This window comes from Oryctolagus cuniculus, chromosome 1 (assembly GCF_051225735.1).
Source record: "Oryctolagus cuniculus isolate XC-2025 breed Fujian yellow rabbit chromosome 1, ASM5122573v1, whole genome shotgun sequence".
In the NCBI taxonomy this organism is placed as follows: Eukaryota; Metazoa; Chordata; class Mammalia; order Lagomorpha; family Leporidae; genus Oryctolagus; species Oryctolagus cuniculus.
In genome coordinates, this window is record NC_142867.1 from 185,249,912 (window position 1) to 185,268,948 (window position 19,037).

Here is a 19,037-nt window from a genome sequence, read left to right on the forward strand (position 1 = left end):
TTGTGTTTTTGAAAACAGTTTATGCCGATATATAAATGAGGGTCAGGAAAGGCAGATCGGTGTAAAAATGCATTTGACTTTTTTTTTTTTTTTAAAAAAAGCGCTTTTAAAAAGTTGGAGCTAAGAAAGCAGGGAAGAACTGCATAAGGTGGGGGTGGTTATAGCTCTGATCCAGCTTCGATGCTGGACTTCTCAGCGTCGCGAAGTCTCAAAGATCGTTTGAGTTCGGAGTGTCTGCAGAGGATGGAAAGAAAAGCAGCATTAGAAACCAGAAAGCGAGGACTTGTAGCCTCTCCCCGCCCAGTCCCCGCCCGTTATACAGGCACTTGAGGACACGAGTGGCTTTTGTCTTCCTAAGCGCAAAGCACAGGACCTGCCAATTAGTTCCAAAATGTTGTCAGCTCCCACTGCACTCCCAAGCCTCCTTGGTGGAGCAAGGCGTCACTGCCCTCCGGGCTCTGAGCGGGGCTTCGCCCGAGGGCTTAAAGACTTCTACTTTAGTGATCAATTCTTACTGACTGCTTGTGCGGGGGGAGGGGGAAGCTGAAAATGTCATCTCGCTCTTCTTGCGGCTCCAGACACCTCTTACACAGGGTGCAGAACCAGCCAGCGAGCTCGTGTCACCAAAGCGCACTCCTATTTCCATGTCCAGGGGAAGGTAGACATAGGAGAAACTTTGGTTTCAATTCCCCCCCCCCTTTTTAACTTTTTTTTTTATTTGACAGGTAGAGTTATAGACAGTGAGAGAGGGAGACAGAGAGAAAGGTCTTCCTTCCGTTGGTTCACCCCCCAAATGGCCGCTAAGGCCAACGGGGCGGGGCGCAGACCCAAGACAAGTGCTTCTTCCCTGTGCAGGGCCCAAGCACCTGGGCCATCCTCCACTGCCTTCCCGGGCCACAGCAGAAAGCTGGACTGGAATAGAAGCAGCCTGGACTAGAACCCGGTGCCCATATGGGATGCCAGTGCCACAGGCGGAGGATTAGCCAAGTGAGCCACGGCGCCGGCCTCAATTCCCCCTCTTTCAAACCCGCTTGTGGCTTCCTATCATTTCTGGAACAATGTGGCTGCTCCTTTCTTTTACAGGCAAGATCCCTACACGACCTGGTTCCTGCCTTCCCCTCCACTCTCCCCCAAGACACACTGCACTTCCCTCGGTCTCCCCAGCCATCCCGGATCTTCAGTCTCAAACTTCAGAATTACTCCGCGTCTGCGGCTACTTTCTTTTCATAGGGTCTCTGGCCACTCTTTAGCCTATCTTCCTGTTTACACTTTTCCACCGCCTTGGATTTCACACGTTGACTCTCTAGAAATACACTGTTTTAATCGTTGTAGTCGATTTCCCTGAATGTGGGCTCTGTGAGGGCAGGTCTCTGGTTTTGCTTTTTACTTCTATGACCCCAACACCTAAGATGGGCTGATCGTGTAGCAGCATCTTAACTAAAGAATGATGTCCCTTTTCCCCATATCCTTACCTTCCTATCTGCGCATTCACCCAATCCCAGATGGAAAATGCAGCGAGGCCTGGGATGGTTTCATCTGTACTACACAGGTGCACACTTGTCTTTTTGTTTTCCCTAAGCAACAGTAGGTCACTTACATTGTATCTCGAGATGATTTAAACAGGAGAATGGGCATGCGTTACCTGCAAGTACTATCCCATTTTATGGTAACTGAAAGCATCAGAGGATTTTGGTATTCGTGGAGGGTCCCAGAACCACTCCCCCGCAGGCGCTTAGGCAAGACTGTAATTGTGCTTGGAGAGCTTGGGGGCAAAAGGACGGACAGGAAGGAGGGTGTGTTTGGCTACATAGCTTCGACTTGGTTATTAAGGGTCGCTCAGTTTATTCATTTGCCTTGGAACAATTCAGTCAACTATTTTCTCCCCGTCAACTCTGCCTGGCTACAACTCTGTGGTTCCACTTAGTGCCCTGGACGCAAGCTGCGATTGGAGCAGGAGAGAGCTTGCGCCACTGAAGTAGATCTCGCCTCTCACGCCCAAGGCCAATAGGGTTCTGCATTCAGTATGCACAGCATCTCTCAGCGGAGCGCGCAAGCCTCCGCCTTGGCTCTGCTAACGCCCAGGGAGCCTACAGCCCTAGTTCTGAGTTAGCATAAATTCTAGTCTCTTCAAAGTCATATTTTACCTTTAAATATTAGTGTTGCTGTCGTACATCGCTTCTCATATCTATTTTGATTTAAAAAAAAATCCTCCCCCAGGCCCATTTCTCTCATTCATTGGTCTCTCAAAAAACTGAAAGCTTAAGCAAAAAACAGGGGCAAGAGGAGAGCTCCGTCTCCCTCCCATAGTGTGCAGCAAATCCGAATGTGCAGATTTGGACGTCGCCATCCCACAGGCCCTAAAATTCCCTTGCGGAGTTGTGGAAAGCTGCACCTCTCCACCGCATAAAGCGGAGGGTCGCATTTAGTAAAATCTTGCAACTGAGCTGAGAATGACGGATTTCACGCAGACACCCTGCAGAACCGGTTTTGGAAATCCAGCGGTTGGTCCCGCGATGTATTTATGCGAACGCCGAACCTGAGACCCGGGAGAGGGGATGCGGCTCACTAGCTAGCCTGCAGGAGGAAGCCGGGGCGCTAGCTGGACCTCTAGCCTCCAAGGTCTTGTTTAGCCTTGAGCTGCGTGGGTGGGGGTTGGGGGGGGATTTGAGCGGTGGCAGAGGCAGGACGGGGTGTGGGACGGGCTTTCACGAACCCAGATTCCGCAGACTGCGGCTCTGACTAGGCTGCGAGTTGGCAAGACTCGGGTTTTCCCGGGCCTTAGGCTCTGTGAGCCGCATTGAGAGCCCAGACCCTGCTTTCCCGTGCTCAACTTTGCCTTCTTGAAAACAAGCGCACTGAGCTTCCGGAGCTCTGTGTTGGAATTCTGGCATCATCCGTCCTCACCTGCGGTACCTTCCACGGCCCTTGCGCGGGCGTGGTTACCGCCTTCGGCGGCGCGCAGGTACCGAGCGACGTCGCGGTGGCCCCGCTCCTCAGCCAGGTCCACGGGCAGGCGGCCCCCGGCGTCGCGCACGTCCAGCCGCGCCCCGGCCCGGTGCAGCGCCACCAGCGTGTCCAAGAAGCCCTCCCGGGCGGCGTCGTGCACCGGTCGGCTGAGGGTGGCGGGGTCGGCGCAGTTGGGCTCGGCGCCGTGGAGCAGCAGCAGCTCGGCCACGCGGGCGCTGCCCATCATCATGACCTGCGCGAGAGGGAAGAGCGGTCAGGGCTAGTGTATGGATCAGGACTTTGTGAAGTATCCCTTCCTAGGCAGACACCAATGCCAGGCACGGTGTATAATTGTCGTTCATTGGCTTCCAGTCACCAACACCCTTCTCCAGTTCTCCCACCCATCCCATTTTCAGTACACACTGGATTGCATCGTATTCTCCAACTTTTTGCGGAGCTCTGGCCACAAGCAGAACACTATCAGACAGTCAAAGCGAAAAACAGTGAGGGACAAACTGCCTTTTACTACGGTGGTCTGACTGCCTGTATTTTCCCTCTCATTTGGAAATGAAACCATGTGAAGGCATGGAGACTTTGCTTAGTTCATTACTATATATCCAAACCAAGACATGTTAATTTTTAAAAGCCAACAAAGCACCATGCTTCCTGAAAAAAATCTTTTGTTATATTTATGTAACAAAATATATATTTATATATATTTATAGTATATATAAGATAAATATACCTATTTATCTTCCTTGAGTGTTAAAACTCATTTCCTGTGGTAAGTGGCATAAGGTCCTCACAATGTCAAGGTCCCAATTCTTAGAAGCTGTGAATATGTTACCTTATGTGGCAAAAGAGACTTCACAGATACGATTAAATTAAGGAATTCTTTAAAACTTAACTGACACCTAATCGTGCATATTTATTTGGCACCATATGATGTGTTCTTAATGTTAACTGACACATTAAAATACTGTGTATTATGTGGCATGATGTTTCTATACATGAATTCACTGCGTAATATCTGATCCATGTAAACGTATCTCCAAATACATTTAATATTTCTCTATGGTGAAAACATTAAACATCCTTTATTTCATGCTCTTTTATATTTTAGAGAAACATACAGTACATTATGATTATCTATAGTTGCCCTACTTAAATTAAGGACCTTGAGGGGTATCCTGAATTATCAAGGTGGACCCAATGAAATCACAATATTCTCATAAAAGAAATAAGCATGGATGCAGAGGTCAGAGAGAAGACACAGGGGCTTCAAGCCAAGAGCCACTAGAAGGTAGAAAAGGCAAAGAAACAGATCCCTCCCTAGAGCTTCCCACACAATGCCTGTGGACCCAACTTGGAATCTTCATCTCCACGACTATAAAATAATAATTTTGGTTTTGCTTTAGTCACCGGTTGTGATGATTAGTTACAGCAGTAGGAAAGGAAAACACTTCTTTTGTTAAAGTTAAAACGTCCTTAATTTTTCACTCCTGGTACCACTGCTACAGTTTACAGGGCAATATAGCTGATGTAGTGAAAAGACAAAACTACAACAAATAAAAGACTTCAGGAATGTACATCTAGTTGACACTACATTGCATTAATCAATAACTGCACTTTTTTGCAAACTGTATCTATGACAATCCTGAACAAGAAGGGTTTCCTGTTTAAGGTGCAGTAACATTTTTGGACTATGAATCATCATTTTTTCTGTGGCAGATTTTCACACTTGGGATGAATGTCTCAAAGAATCCTGGAACTTTTTGACAACTCCTTGCTTGTTCTTTCCCTGCTAAGAATTGTAGCCATTTTCTGCTTTTTTCCCCCCTGCATTTTTAGAAACTTCTGCTATCTTATCCATCTCTTCAACCACCAAATCCATAACCTTTCCACCATAAGAACCACCCCCTTTCATGGGTCCATAATTTGATTGCTGTTGTTCATTCTAAATTCGAACATCATTGTAGCAATCACCACCACCATAGTTAGAACCTCCAAAATTTCCTCCTTCATTGTAACCATCATATCCTCCTCCTTCACCCTATCCACCACCTTGCTTTCCATATCCTGGGCCACTACCATCATAGCCTCCTCTGCTACCATAGCAAGGACTATAGCCCTAGTTGCTACCATCACCTCTAAAACTATTATATCTATGGTCACCTCCTCTATAACTTCCTCTGCCGCTGCCACCTCCACAACCATAGTCTCGTCCTCCAACAAAGTCTCACCATGGCCAAAATTATCTCCACCACCTCCAAAGGTTCTTCCCCAACCCATAAAGTTGTCAGATCCATGTCCACAGCCACTTGGTGATCCAGCGGCAGACTGCACCTCTTGTTTAAAAGAGGCCATTTTCACTTCACAACTATGCCCATTAATAGTGTGCTATTTCTGAGCAACAATTTTTATCAGCTTTATCATGACATTCAAGAGATACAAAAAGCAATTCCTCTCCACTCCCCTCCCCAACTCTGCCTGTCTTCCAAAACGTCTACGGTTTCAATCTTGGCACATTCCTCAAATTAGATTCTTCTGTACCTTCATTAATACCACCCACAAAAATCTCCCTCACTCTTAAATGAACACCAGGCTTTACCAAATCCTCTCTAGAAGCAGCTCTCTTTGGTTCCACTCCATGTACAGCAACCTTGTGTGATCAAGCACACACTGCTTCATCCACCTCGTCAACACAAGAGAAAGCCACAAAACCAAAGCCCCTGGAATGTTTCGTTTCAGGGTCTCTCTTTACAGTCTGTGAGTGTGCCCCTATTCTTAAAGTGTTTTCTCCAACTATCAACTGTAGTTTCAAAAAGATCAGGACACCCACCCATCCACAGTTTCCTCAAATGCTCTGTTTCCTGCACATCACAGTCCTCCATTTTGAGACTGGACTCAGCTCTTCCAACTGCAGTTCAATATGGGACAGAGAGGAAGAGAGGAAAAACACTTCTAAGCTTATGATTGGAGAGTTTATTAAATGGAAAATGCTCACCTCTGATTCCTAAATCATCTTTGAAACAAAGCCATTCCCAAAGAGTAATTTTACAATGGTGTCCAAAATCACAGCAGCTTTACAATTTGACTGTTGAATGGAGAGGTGGGAGAGAGAGAATTCTTTCAGGATAACCACTGTTTGGTTATATTAACCCAAAGATAGTGACTGTGTAAAGAGGAATTACTTATTTCTAGTCATGTTCTGTCCATTAAACATGAATTACTTAATTCGTGTAAATCAAGGAGACATAATAAATTATACTGTAGCTGTTGAATCCTGCCTTGAAGAAAGTGAAACTGATTTAGTTTTCAAAATGACCAGAAGAAAATGTAAGTGAACTAAATTACAGTAACAGAAAGAAAGAAAAAACAGTGCACTGCACTGTTTGGGTATATTATAAAGTCCTTCATTTTGGTCATGAAGCTGGTCTTAAACCTTTTTTTAATGTTTTGTTGCAGGAAAAAAATTGAAAAGTGGCACACATTTAAATATTCAAACCATAGTAGCAATTAAAAGCAAAAAGAATGAATTAATTAAATGAATATTTGGAGGGTGATTAAATAAATTTAATAAGAAATTTACTTGAATTTATTTCTTTATTTTTTCTATAAACTAAGTATTTCTGTGTTAAACATAAATTTGGTTAGGGTTCTAAACGAAATTATCTTCCCTTTCTCCTCCCTATTAAGAAACTCAGAATCATCCAACCAAATTTGCCTTTTTTATTTAATCAAATAAGGTCTCTTCTAAAACTACAAAGCCAAATTGTTTCCATGCTGCTGGCAAAATTTTAGAGATGTGATATTATGAGTGGTGCACACATTATTATGCATACATTCTTATATAACCACCCAACTTTTCAGTTTCAAAATGTCTCCATACTTCAGATCCCAAATAATCTCAAGTTTTAAAGATTTCTGGTTTTATTTTTATATCTATATTTTAAATATATAAAAGTTATCCTATGTAGCATAATTTCAGGAAAGGAGAACTCATTTGTGAAATTCCATGTAGAATTACTTTCCTTTGTCTTTGTTGTGCTGGAGTTTTTGCAACACGCATTCGTTTCATAAAAGTTTTCTTTCTTTATGAATCAGAACTCATTTTGACCACCAGGGATAAAACTAGGGTGGTGACTGCCAGTAAGAATTTGGTTTTAGACTGAAATTTAGGAAGTTGGTGTAGACAAAAGAGCAAAACAATCTACGTACGGCCCAAACCAGAGGGCAGAGGGGGAGAAATGACACTGCTCAACAATCCCAAATAAGTTAAGCCATAAAAACCAAAAAATACCCTGAATAATAGGAGATATCCCCAAAGGGTAACTATACATTATCTCAAGCGAGATCACAGTAATGCTTCTCTCCATATTTGTCTTCATTTCCCAAGTTCTTATAGTAAGTACAGATTACCTCAGTCAGAGTTAAAATAAGTAGCGTATATATTTACTTTTGAATAATTCCAACCGGTATTTTATCCGATTTCCACCGAAATCCCCCTTTATTGAGAAAGAGGATAAACACCATTCAGGGGCCTTTGAGTTTGGGGCTGAGAAGTCCCAGCAAATCATTATTAAAAATACATGGCTTTGAAACTCGCGTTTCATCCCCAACGTTCGTGAATTTTGCACCTGATAGAGTTAGATCTTATAAAATCGCTCCCCCTTGCCAGATCGTCCCAGCAGTCTAGAACTCCACAGCGCACGTGCCTGCTCTTTGCTTCGGTGGCTTCCCGACCCGCCACCCCACTGGGGTCGCCAGGAGAAAGTTTTTGATTCCTTGCTCCACGGGAAAACTCCCCAAGACGGATGCATCGAAGCGCTCCCCGGTAGTGCAGCCCTGCAAACCTCGCACTCCAGAGCCCCCGGCTGTCCGCTTCTCCGGCCGCCCATCCGCGCACCTACCTGGATCGCCGACCGACCATAGCGGTTAGGAGCGTCGGGCGGCACTCCGGCCTCGAGCAGCGCCCGCACCTCCTCCACCCGGCCCCGCGCCGCGGCCGTGGCCAGCCTGTCCGCCGAAGGCTCCATCGGCTCCAGTGCCGCCCGACCCTCGCTGCCACCCTTCCTCCGCAGCTGTCCTGAGTCAGAGGCTGCCCTACCCTCGGACCTTACGCTCGCTCCTCCTCTTTCTTCCTCTGGGGCTGGCGGAAGAGGCCCCCCAGACTCTGTCCTTGACTCCTCCCGCGGGAGCGCCGCGGCTTTCCATTGCAGGGGGCGCCGCTCACGTGTCTCTGAGGAGGCGCCATTCGCTTGAACGCCACGGGAACGTGACACCCCTGAAGTCGCCCCACGGCGGGGCTCGTCCCGGAGCCGGAAGCGGGCGGTGGGAGGGGGACGCCTCGGGCCCCTTCCCACCTGTCCCCTCCCCACCGTGGGTGCCACGCGGGTCCCCGAGCGAGAGCTGTTCTCCCGCGTTTCCTCCCCTCCCAGTATACCCTGCCCCGCCCCCAGCCCCTGCGTTAGAAAACCGCGCGGGATTCCTAACTGCCACGCTCGAATCAGGGCGTTTGGTATCGCAGGCACAGTATTGCTTCCTCTTTTAAAATCAGAAGACTCTCAAAGCCGTCCCCTCGCCGCCGAGGAGGGCCAGAGAGGTGTTCCTTCTTTTAAAGGACGCACCGCCCGCTCCCCCTCTCAACGCCGGGCTCGCGCGCGCGGCGTCCACGCCGAGCGAGGCTGCCTGAAGTCGGGCCCTGAGCACTCGTTCTGCAGAGTCGGCCAGCCCGCGCCGCCCCGCCCCCTCTCCCCGGTGAAACGGATGTAGGGAGCGAGGGTTTTGCTGGTACAAGGGCCAAGTCCTGTGGAAGGGCTGGCTTTGGCACGAGTGGGGCAGAGTTCTGCCTGTGGGCACATGGGGGAAGTGGGGAGGGAGTCCCTGGAGGAGAGACTTCAACCTACCGGACACCCTCCCCCACCTTCTCATCTGATGAAAAGGTAAACAGAACTAGGGTATATATAGCAAGCGAAAGGAAATACAGTTAGGTTTTTTTTCCCTATGATTATTACTTTTATGAGTTTAAATATGTTTTATGTTTTGAACTAGGTGGCTCAGACCTTGCCGATAGCTTAAGCCCGTGCTTAATGGGCCTGCCGGATAACCCTGCTCTGTTTCAGTTACTTTTCAATCCTTGGTTGATTTCTCCAGCAGATCCAGAATGCCTTGGACTTTCAGTTGCTGTTTGGTCAGCAAAGCATTCAGTTTGCAAAATGATGCCAGTGCTGGCTCTGCTCCAGATTCCAGCTCCCGGCTAACGGACACCTTTGGAGGCAGAGAAGACAGCTGAAGTACTTGGGTCCCTGGCACCACATGGGAGATCCAGTGCAGTTCCTGCCTCTGGCCTCAGCCTGGCCCAGCCCTTGCTGTTTCCCAGTACTTGGCAATTGAACCCCTGGACGGGACTTCCATTTCCCCCCTCCCTCTTTCTCTTTTTAATAAAATATCTTAAAATATAAATTAAAATAAAGTGATGCCAATTAAAACACTTGGGGGGGGGGCGGCGCTGTGGTGCAGCAGGTTAAAGCCCTGACCTGAAGCGCCAGCATCCCATTTGGGTACCGGTTCTAGTCCTGGCTGCTCCTCTTCCAATCCAGCTCTCTGCTATGGCCTGGGAAAGCAGTGAAGGATGACCCAAGTCCTTGGGCCCCTGCACCCTTATGGAAGACCCAGAAGAAGCTCCTGGCTCCTGGCTTCGGATTGGCACAGCTCCAGCCCTTGCAGCCATCTGGGGAGTGAACCAGCAGATGGAATACCTCTCTCTCTGTCTCTACCTCTCTGTAACTCTTTCGAATAAATCTTTAAACACACACACACACACACACACACACACACACCTGTGGGATACTGACTGTTATAAAAGCACACTGTACTTCACTGCATCATCTGTATTTTCCTCTCGGCACCTCTCAAGTACCTGGGTAGCAATGGTGTGGAAAATTCAAACTGTGGATACAAAACCCATAAGATCCTTTTACTTCACCTTAGCGTGTTTTATGAGGGAGAAGAGAAAATACTGGTTGTGAATACATGAGGAAAGGAATAGACTCCCCTTGTAAACTGTATGGCTTCTAGACCAATATCAAAATAAGTTTCTATCACTAAATTAATAGTTCTTAACCTTGGGTGTGGGGAAGAGTAGACTCCTTCAACAATTCATTGAAAGCTATAGATCCTCTCCTCAAAAATGAGAGTGTGTAATGATTTCTTTAAAAATTATGTTCGTGACCAAAAAGGAAACCTGTTGAAGTGAAATGGACACTATGGGAAACGGTGACTTGATCAGCATAGCCCTGACTGTTAATGAACAACTTAATACATTATCCCTCTTAAAAAAAATTATGTTCATGTACTTCTGAATAAAACCTCTAGGAAATTCAGGGATCACTCTGAAACCCAGCTATGGAAGAGCTGAATTCTTTCAGCGCTTGTACAATGTATCAGACTACTGGTGACGGAAATGAGAAATGGAACCATTTAAAAACATCTTTAGAATGCATATTATAGCAGGTGTGGAGGTTGAATGCTTTGGAGCTATCGAGAACAGGCTTTGGAGTCTGTATACAGTAGCTCAGGCACTTCCAATAGAGCTCCCCAAAGATTATGGCACTCTTGGGTACAGCCTCTTGGTTCTAAAAACTTTTCCCATTACTGATTATAAATCTTGTGTGAATAGTTAATAATTGTGTGAAACTTTTCCAGTTTTTAAAAAACCTGCCACACTCCCAGTTTATTTATAATAGCTCAGAACTGATATTAACATCCCTGGAGAAATAAAAAATATAAAGCCCATGATCCTGCCGCTGGTTATGTCAGCCTCAGTTTTCACATGTGTAAAATGGAATTATAATACACTTGATATTTATTTTCTTCCCTGAGAATTCCATGGCTTTGGCTGTTTTGAAAATCTATACTATGAAATTTGAACCTGTCTCAATTCTGATCACTCACTTATGGCAAAAAAAAGTTTGTTAATTCATTCAAGAGGTGCAAATGTTGAGTAGAGAGTATAATGGTGGCAAGTGTAGGTTTTAAAAATGAGTTCTGGGTTCCAATCTTGAGTTTTCTACTTATTTTCTCTCTAATTTTGAGCAAACTTACTTATTGTCTCTAGGCTTCAGATGTCTCATCTGTATGACTGGAGAAACAATAGTACTTACCTCAAACGGTTGTTGTGGGATTCAATGAGGCATCATATGTAGCCCTTAGAAGAGCAAAAGGAAGCGGAGGATTCCATAAGAAAATTTTAAAAAAAAATCCTTTGTAGTGGTGCAGACAGATGCCCAGGATGCTGGGAGCTGAGCCCAGTATTAAGAAAAGAATAGGAGTATAAAGACAGAAAAGAAGAAAAATGTTCCAGACAGAGGGAAGAACATATACAAAGACAAAGATGTTTAAGAAAATTAAAATTAATTAGTTGGAATGTTTGACAAGAGCCTGAAAAAAAAAAAAAAGAAGAAGAAGAAGAAGAAGCAGGCAAAGGACCACTCAGAGATTAAGAAGAAAAAGTAGGAGTAAGTGTGACAGCAAGAAGCTGGAGACAATGGGTATGGAGTACACTTTCCAAGCTCAGCTGTAATAGTTCAAGGCCATGTACAGTGAAGCAGTGAAGCAAAGCAGATGGGAAGGTGGAAGAGGCCTGAGTACACATGTAAGAAGGAAAAGTGCCAGGTGAGGAGATGGGGCAGTTAGCAGAGAAAAAAAGAGATTAAGGACATGGGCAAGACAGGGTATTTCTGAGGACCTACTTAAAAGGTCAGAAGGAAACAGAATCCAACGGGCATGGGGTGGTCATGTATTTGGATAGAGAAGATACAGGCAGATTTGAAGAGGGAGAAAAGGTCAGAGCTAGGGAGGAAGTTGAGGTGCTTCCTTCCACAACCAAGGAGGCTGGTCTGTTAGCAGAGTCAGAAGATGGGTTAGGAAGTCTGAGAACGATGCAGGATTGGAATACCCTTTATGAGGAAAGATAGATTGGCCTGGCTACAGACTTTTTTTTTTTTTTAATCAGAATGGAGGGTCCAGCTAGAGTGGAGACCATGACACCTACAGGGACATCTGAATACTTATTTAGGTGACAGAAAGCCTATGATTGTGCTCCTACTCCAGAACTCTACAAATCAAAGAACATTAATACTAGACATGAATACAAATTCAGTATGTCACCAGAGACAGAAAGATATCTGAGAAGGCAGTGTTCTGAAATTAGAAATCTGCTTCTGACAAGGGTGTGTATGCTATGCAACTATTCCATGCAATAAGAAAGATGATTTTTGTTAGGAAAAGGAGTCAGAGAAACAGCTCTGGATGGGACCAAATGACAGTACTGCTATATGTAATGATCTCATTTTTGACTGGAAAATCCTGAGAGAGAAATGCCTGCATCAAACATTCCAATTAATTAATTTTTAGCTTCCATGTTTATAATCTCCAAAATGGGCTCTTTTTTATTCTATCCTTTACACCTCATGGGATTATTATATCAAGTGAAATAAAATATACAAAAACTTTTTTAAAAACATGCATATAAACATACATAGATGTGTACATATATTTTCCATTTTCAATATTAGCATTGTTACTAAAAATAATCATTCGGTGATAAAGTCTGAGGTTAAAAATAAAATATACATAAGATATTTTTAGAAGAATATAGAAAAGTCTGTTGATGAAGAACTCAGATGGGCATGTGACTGACTTTTTCTTTTGTTAAGATTTATTTATTTATTTATTTATTTGACAGGCAGAGTAATGAGAGAGAAAGAAAGAAAGAGATCTTCCATCCACTGGTTCACTCCACAAATGGCCACAGCAGCCAGGGCTGTTCCAAGCTGAAGCCAGGAGCCAGGAACTCCATCTGGGTCTCCTATGCAGTTGTCAGGAACTCAAGTACTTGAATCATCATTCACTGCTTCTCAGGCTCATTTTCGAAGTTAGATCAGAAGTGGGGAAGCCAGGACTTGAACAGCCTGCTGTTTAACTCTGTGCTCCACAGTGCCTGCCCCATGAGTGACTTTTCACATTCTGAAATTTGACTTTTGTACTGTGTCATATATTACTCTAATGCAACAAATTTGTAGACAAATAGGAGTTGCTTTTCTCAGAATCATCATTCGTAATTTTGCTTGACAAAAAGTATCAGGCACTTGGCTAAAATTTGTGGATATAAAGAGAGAAGGGCCTATAGTCAAGAGTATGTATTGGCAAAAACCATCCATTCATTTGCTTCTCTGGAGGAGGAAGGTTGTCTTCATTCCAGATGAGCTCTTTAGGAAAGGCTAAATGAACAGTGTAGGGAAAGGGAGACTGGGGTGATGCATACTTTGATACCTCAGACCTGTGTTACTGGGCATGGGTGGGGCGCATTTCAGAATCTAGAAAGAACCCCATAATGCAGGGGAATTCCTTAGGAAACAGCTTATCAGAGCAAGGTGTATAACCTGTGGTGGAGCTTCTAGCCATAGCTCTGTTAAGCCTGTGTAAATGGGCTATTGGATAGGATGCTAGCTGCAGTAGGGAACTGATGGAAGACAGAGGCCATCAAAGATAATTCCATGTACCCCTTTAATTTGGAAACACAATAACATGAAGAAATGAGGGTCCTAGGCCTAGCTGCATCACCTAGTTTGTCTCCTTGAGCACATACTTAATTCTAGTGCTAATGTAACAATGGTGCAGCAAGAGATGGTTGTTGACCCCAGCCAATAGATTTCCCTCAAGGTGTCCCCGGGTAAGGATTCTGAGTTTTCAGTGTCAAATCTGGGTGATAAGAGTCTTTTAAATAGGAAAGAAGCACTCTTAGGTGAAAAGTGTCAAGGAATTTAACATTTATTTTCTCTTTTACTGTTTACTTTTATTTATTTGAAAGGGGAGAGGGAGAGAGAGAGAGAGAGAGAGAGAGGGAGAGAGAGAGAGAGAGAGAGAGATGCTTGCATCTGCTGGCTCACTCCCCAAATGCCTGCAACAGCCAGGGCTAGGCTAGATGGGAGCCAGGCTGAGGACAGGAACTCCACTTAGGTCTCTCACATAGGTGGCAGGGACTCAAGAACTTGAGCTATAATTTGCTGCCTCCCATGTGCATTAGCAGAGAGGTGGATAAGCAGCAGAGTAGGAGTAGCTGGAACTTGAACTGGCAGTCTGCTAAAGGATGTGAGCATCCCAAGTGGCAGCTTAATGGCCACCCTAATTATTTATTTTTCACAAGGAGAAAAATGTAGCTTTAGCATGAAATGGAGACCTCTTAGACAACAGAGCAGGTTTCCAAGCAAGCTTGCTCAGAAAATGCAGGAACAGATCTACACGGCGTTAAAATGGAGGTTGTTTCTTTCTCCCTGTTGTTCTCTAATTAAATTAATATGCATAATTATTGAGAATTATTATTTTCCAAGGCACTCTTTTAGGGGTTCCATACTATTTCTGTACACTCAGAAATATGACAAAATTTCTCTTTCTGCCCAAGCAGGATCTTAGCAAGCAGCACAAAATTCAAAATGCCTTAATTATTATAGACTTAATTCATGATTACTGGTAAGTCATGATTTTCTGCCCTTTTTCCTCCAAAGTGGTTATAACTGGATATAAAATCTGTACTACTGTCTTGATAATTTGAGAAAAACTTAGAAGTGTATTACATGTTATAAAGCAGATGCCTTTTCTTTCTAATTTTTATTTTTTAAAAATATTATTTATTTGAAAGTCTGAGTTACAGAGAGAGGGGGAGGGAGAGAGAAAGAGAGAGAGAGAGATCTTCCATCCATTGATTCACTCCCCAAATGGCCACAATGACGAGGGCTGGGCCAGGCCAAAGCCAGGAGCCAGGAGCCAGGAGCCAGGAGCTTCTTCCAGGTCCTGTATGTGGGTGCAGGGGCCCAAGTACCTGGGCCATTCTCCTCTGCTTTCCCAGGCACACCAGCAGGGACCTGGATCAGAAGAGGAGCAGCCAGGATTCAAACCAGTGCCCTATGGAATGCTGGCATCACAGGTGGCAATTCTATCCACTACGTCACAGTACCAGCCCCCTTACAGTTTCATTTTTGCTTTTTTAATTCATTTGAAAAGCAGAGAGAAAAAAGGAGAGGGGGTGAGATTGAGAGAGATATTTCATTTCATCCACTGTTCTCTCCCCAAATGCCCACAACAGGCTGAGCTGAGCCATACTGAGCCCAGAAGCCTGGAACTGCATACAGGGCCTCTGCGTGAGTGGTGGGGACTGAAGTACTTGAACCATCACCTGCTGCCTCCCACATTGCACATTAGCAGGAAGATGAAATCTGAAGTAGAGCAGGGACTCTGCTCCAGGCACCTTGATATGGCACGTGGGTGTCCCAAGTAGCATTTTAACTGCTGTGCAAATGTCCACTTTGGATGTCACTTATTTTTAATTTAAAAAAAATATTATCTGAGAGGAAGAGAGAGCTTGAGAGCACATGAGTGAGAGAAAATACTCTCATACATTGGTTCATTCCCCAAATGACTGCAAAGACTGAGGCATGAGCTGGGTGGAATCCAGGAGCTAGGTACACAATCCAGGTCTCCCTCAATTCCTTGTGCTACCTCCCAGTCTGCACTGCCAGGAGGGTGGATTCAGGAACCAAAGTCAGCAACAAAACCTGAGAATCAAACCCAGGTAGGTACTCCAATACCAGATGGTTAACCATTAAGTGAAATGCCACATCTCTAGATGACTTTTCTAAATTGTGTATAAAACACATGTGATTTTAAATCTAATAAATATGCTATTAAAATATCTCTAGCATGAATTCTAAATGAGAAACCTTTGCAGCTGATAAAATAATCACTTCCTAACAACTATTCTGTAAATTTATCCTTTTGCATGTTGAAGAAATTCTTATGGTGAATTACTTATATTTGTTTTTAGCTGCTTGGTCAGCTGAAAGAACTAAAAGATTAGGACAGCCATGTCTGTTTGTAAATATATGAGTATGTGTCCATACTTGTGTGTTGTATATAGGTATTTCTGTTAATGTGGGCATATTTGTAATTTGTTTATATATTCAGATATTGAGATTAGCCTCATCCTGGGAAACAATATAAGCAATAGGCATATAATTAGAGGACATATAGATGAGAGAGAGAGAGAGAGAGAGAGAGAGAGAGAGAGAGAAGGAAGAAAAGAAGAAGAAGAAGAAGAAGAAGAAAGGGAAGGGAGGAAGGAGAGGGGAGGGGGAGGGGAGGCAGGGGAGGGGAAGGAGGGGGGAAACAAAGACAAAAAGAAGCTCAGAGTTGCCAAGAAAACAATAGTGGCTATCATTCATTGAAACCTACCCACGGGACAAGTATTATTAAGCAGTTTTACTCAAGGTTCCCAGTTCTGTCTGAGAGGTCCATACCCTTTCCAGTAGGATGCTTCCATGTGACTAATTTATACAGTATAAGGTATACAACTCAACTATGCTTTCTTGCCTTTAAGGTCTGAGCTCCCAAACAGATTGCAATACCGGGACCAAGATAACAATATCTACTTTCAGGAACTTGGTGATAGAACTTTTGGATCTCAAAATCCCCTCATTTAATCCATTTTCCTCCATTTTGGATGATTTTTCCCTAACTATAGCTCATATATGTAAAAAAAAAAAAAAAGAGGAGTGAGCAGCATAAAGTGATACACTACACAGAAGCAATAACTATTGACATTTTGAAATATTTCCTTCCTTTTTGCTTGCTCAGTCTTTACCTTGTAGATATTGTCCAGTTTTGAAAGGAGCTTTCCCTAACTCATATCATGAGAGCATTACTGAAATTTCTTCGTGAACTTCATAAACATTACTTGTAACAAGTGTAAAATATTCTACTGAAAAAAGTTGTTAGTTTGCTTAATAAGGCTCCTGCTGTTACATTAGTATATAAGATGTTTCTAATTGCTACAACAAACAATGTTGCAGCTTTCCAAAGAGTACAAAGCTCATTAATACATATTGCAAAACCGCTTTTCAATAAGCCATCTCTTTGATTTACTGATAATAAAATGGAGGGGTGGCACATTGCCAAAATTACCCAGTTAAAAAATGTTTGCCACAGCTTTTGGACTCAGGTTCTCTCTTGTTATTCTTTGTATGGCCATAGCTGCTTATTTTGACTTGGTTAAATATGGATGGTGGGAATGGCAATCATATCCTTAATTATAATTGTGGAGGAGACATCAATGCAGTGCAAGGGAATAGGCCGGCACAATCAGAGCCCATCCCTTTTTACCAGAACTGAAGGCTTGAAAAAGTTAGATATTCTTTCTGAGCCTCTGTTCCCTTACCTGAGGCTTGAATAAATTATCTTAACTTTCTGAAGTCTGTTTTTTCACCTTGCAAAGTAGGGAAAATAAAACTTACCTCACAAAGTTATTTTGAGGAATCAAGAACATCAGCTGTACGAAAATTCAGGTGTACATCAGGTTAGAAAAACTTAACTCTTTTTTGAGAATACGTATGACATTTACCATCATGTTTATTATTTAGGCCATAAAGGCCTATCTTCCGTTGGGTATTTTTTTTATTCATTGTAGGTATGTGTTATTTCAACAGGAAACTCCCTTCCAAAAGATATGAAGAGCCCTGCCTTCTCTGAATTCTAACTAGCTGAAAACAGGGCTTCTCTGTGACAAAGTTGCCTGTCTTACAACAAAAGAGCATCTAGAAAAAGAAAAAAAAACTCATTAAATCATGGGAAGTGACTCTGGAGTGTGTCACTGTGTTCTGTTTTCTGTGTTTCCGCTACCACTTCTTGGGGTGCATTTCAAGTGGAAGACACAAAACTGAAAAGTTGCAAAATTTGCTTTCCTAAACTTTTATTCTCAACCCTTCCTCCTTTAAAACATGCCCTGCCTTTTCAGCTGATGACCACAGGAAGTACATTTACTGTATTTTGTCTCTTTGATATACTACTTATCAATAACTTCTTCAAATGTGCATATTTTCAGGTCAGTGTCTAAAGCAGACATTTTGAAGGTTTTGCGGATGACTTTCATGTTTTCTGCTTCTTTCTCCTCCATCTCTTACACATGCTATTTTTAATAATAAAGAATTTTTAGAGTTTTTATGCCCAAAAGTTTTGATTCAGATATTCCGAATGCAACAATCATTTTGAAGAAATCAAGACTATAATTACCCCCAGGGACCCTCTAGAAATTATTTTGTATATTTATTTTTAAAATAATTTGAAGATAGGTTAATAACTATTTTTTCAGTTCTTTAAAAATCATGTGATGTTCAGCCTTAGAAAACAGAGGTTTATAAATATTGATTACCTAATAATTATAAACACTAGAGCTTAGAATTACTGTCTGAAGGCCACCACATAAGGTTTCCATCAAATGTAGATTAAAAAGTAGACATCTATACATTGATTTTATTTCACACCTTGAAATGTGTTAGACATTTGAATAAATATATTTTTATTATGATGCATATATTCTTTCAAATGGAGTTCAGGAATTTTTGGCTACTCTGAGTAATTAAATCCTAAAGAAGTAGGTGCTTTCTTAATGACATGGTTTATGTTACTTGAAAGTTTACGATGAATCTTAACATTGCTATTGTATCCAGTTATTATTCTATGAATACTATAGGGTACTATTGTCTCCAGTTTACATAAGAGAAAGTGGAAGCAATGAGATTTCAAGTACTTAGTCCTAATACTTATAATAGCTATTAAGTTTAAGAAAAAAAGGAATATGATCAGAGTTCATGTGAACACCAAGATGATTTTTCTACTAACTACATGCCCCAAGTAGTTCCTATGCTGGTTGCATAAATTAAAGTGGGCATAAATACCTTAGACATACAAGAGCAGTTTCAATTCATCTTATTCTTGGCAAGAAATATATTTTTAAAAGATGTTAACTTCTTTGTTTTATTTTGATTTGGTGATTTTTAGAGCCCATAAGAACTTCAGTTATTATATTGCCTTATTTTTTCATAATTTTCTTATTCACTCAATCAATAAATATTTACTGGGACATATATGATATGCCTGATGCTGAATGCCACAGAGACCCAAGAAGCTTAAACAAACTTACAAAACAACAATAAACCAGAAGGGGTAGAACTGAACCATATATATATATATATATATAT

At 42.9% G+C, this 19,037-nt stretch overlaps 1 protein-coding gene across 6 annotated transcripts in view; it reads right to left on the reverse strand.

The window, feature by feature from the left end:
• The window catches only part of LOC100340625 (cyclin-dependent kinase inhibitor 2A), a 26,978-nt gene continuing 7,941 nt past the window's right edge, over positions 1 to 19,037 (reverse strand). For 4 of the 6 annotated variants that reach the window (XM_089317851.1, XM_089317847.1, XM_089317845.1 and 1 more), the window contains exons 2-3: positions 2,905 to 3,199; positions 1 to 234 (exon numbers count right to left, since the gene is read on the reverse strand). In XM_089317851.1, coding sequence (XP_089173977.1) covers positions 209 to 234; positions 2,905 to 3,196 — 318 coding nt within the window. In that variant the 5' untranslated portion in view covers positions 3,197 to 3,199 and the 3' untranslated portion in view covers positions 1 to 208. The other 2 variants (XM_008252921.5, XM_002707963.6) reach the window with 2 other exon arrangements.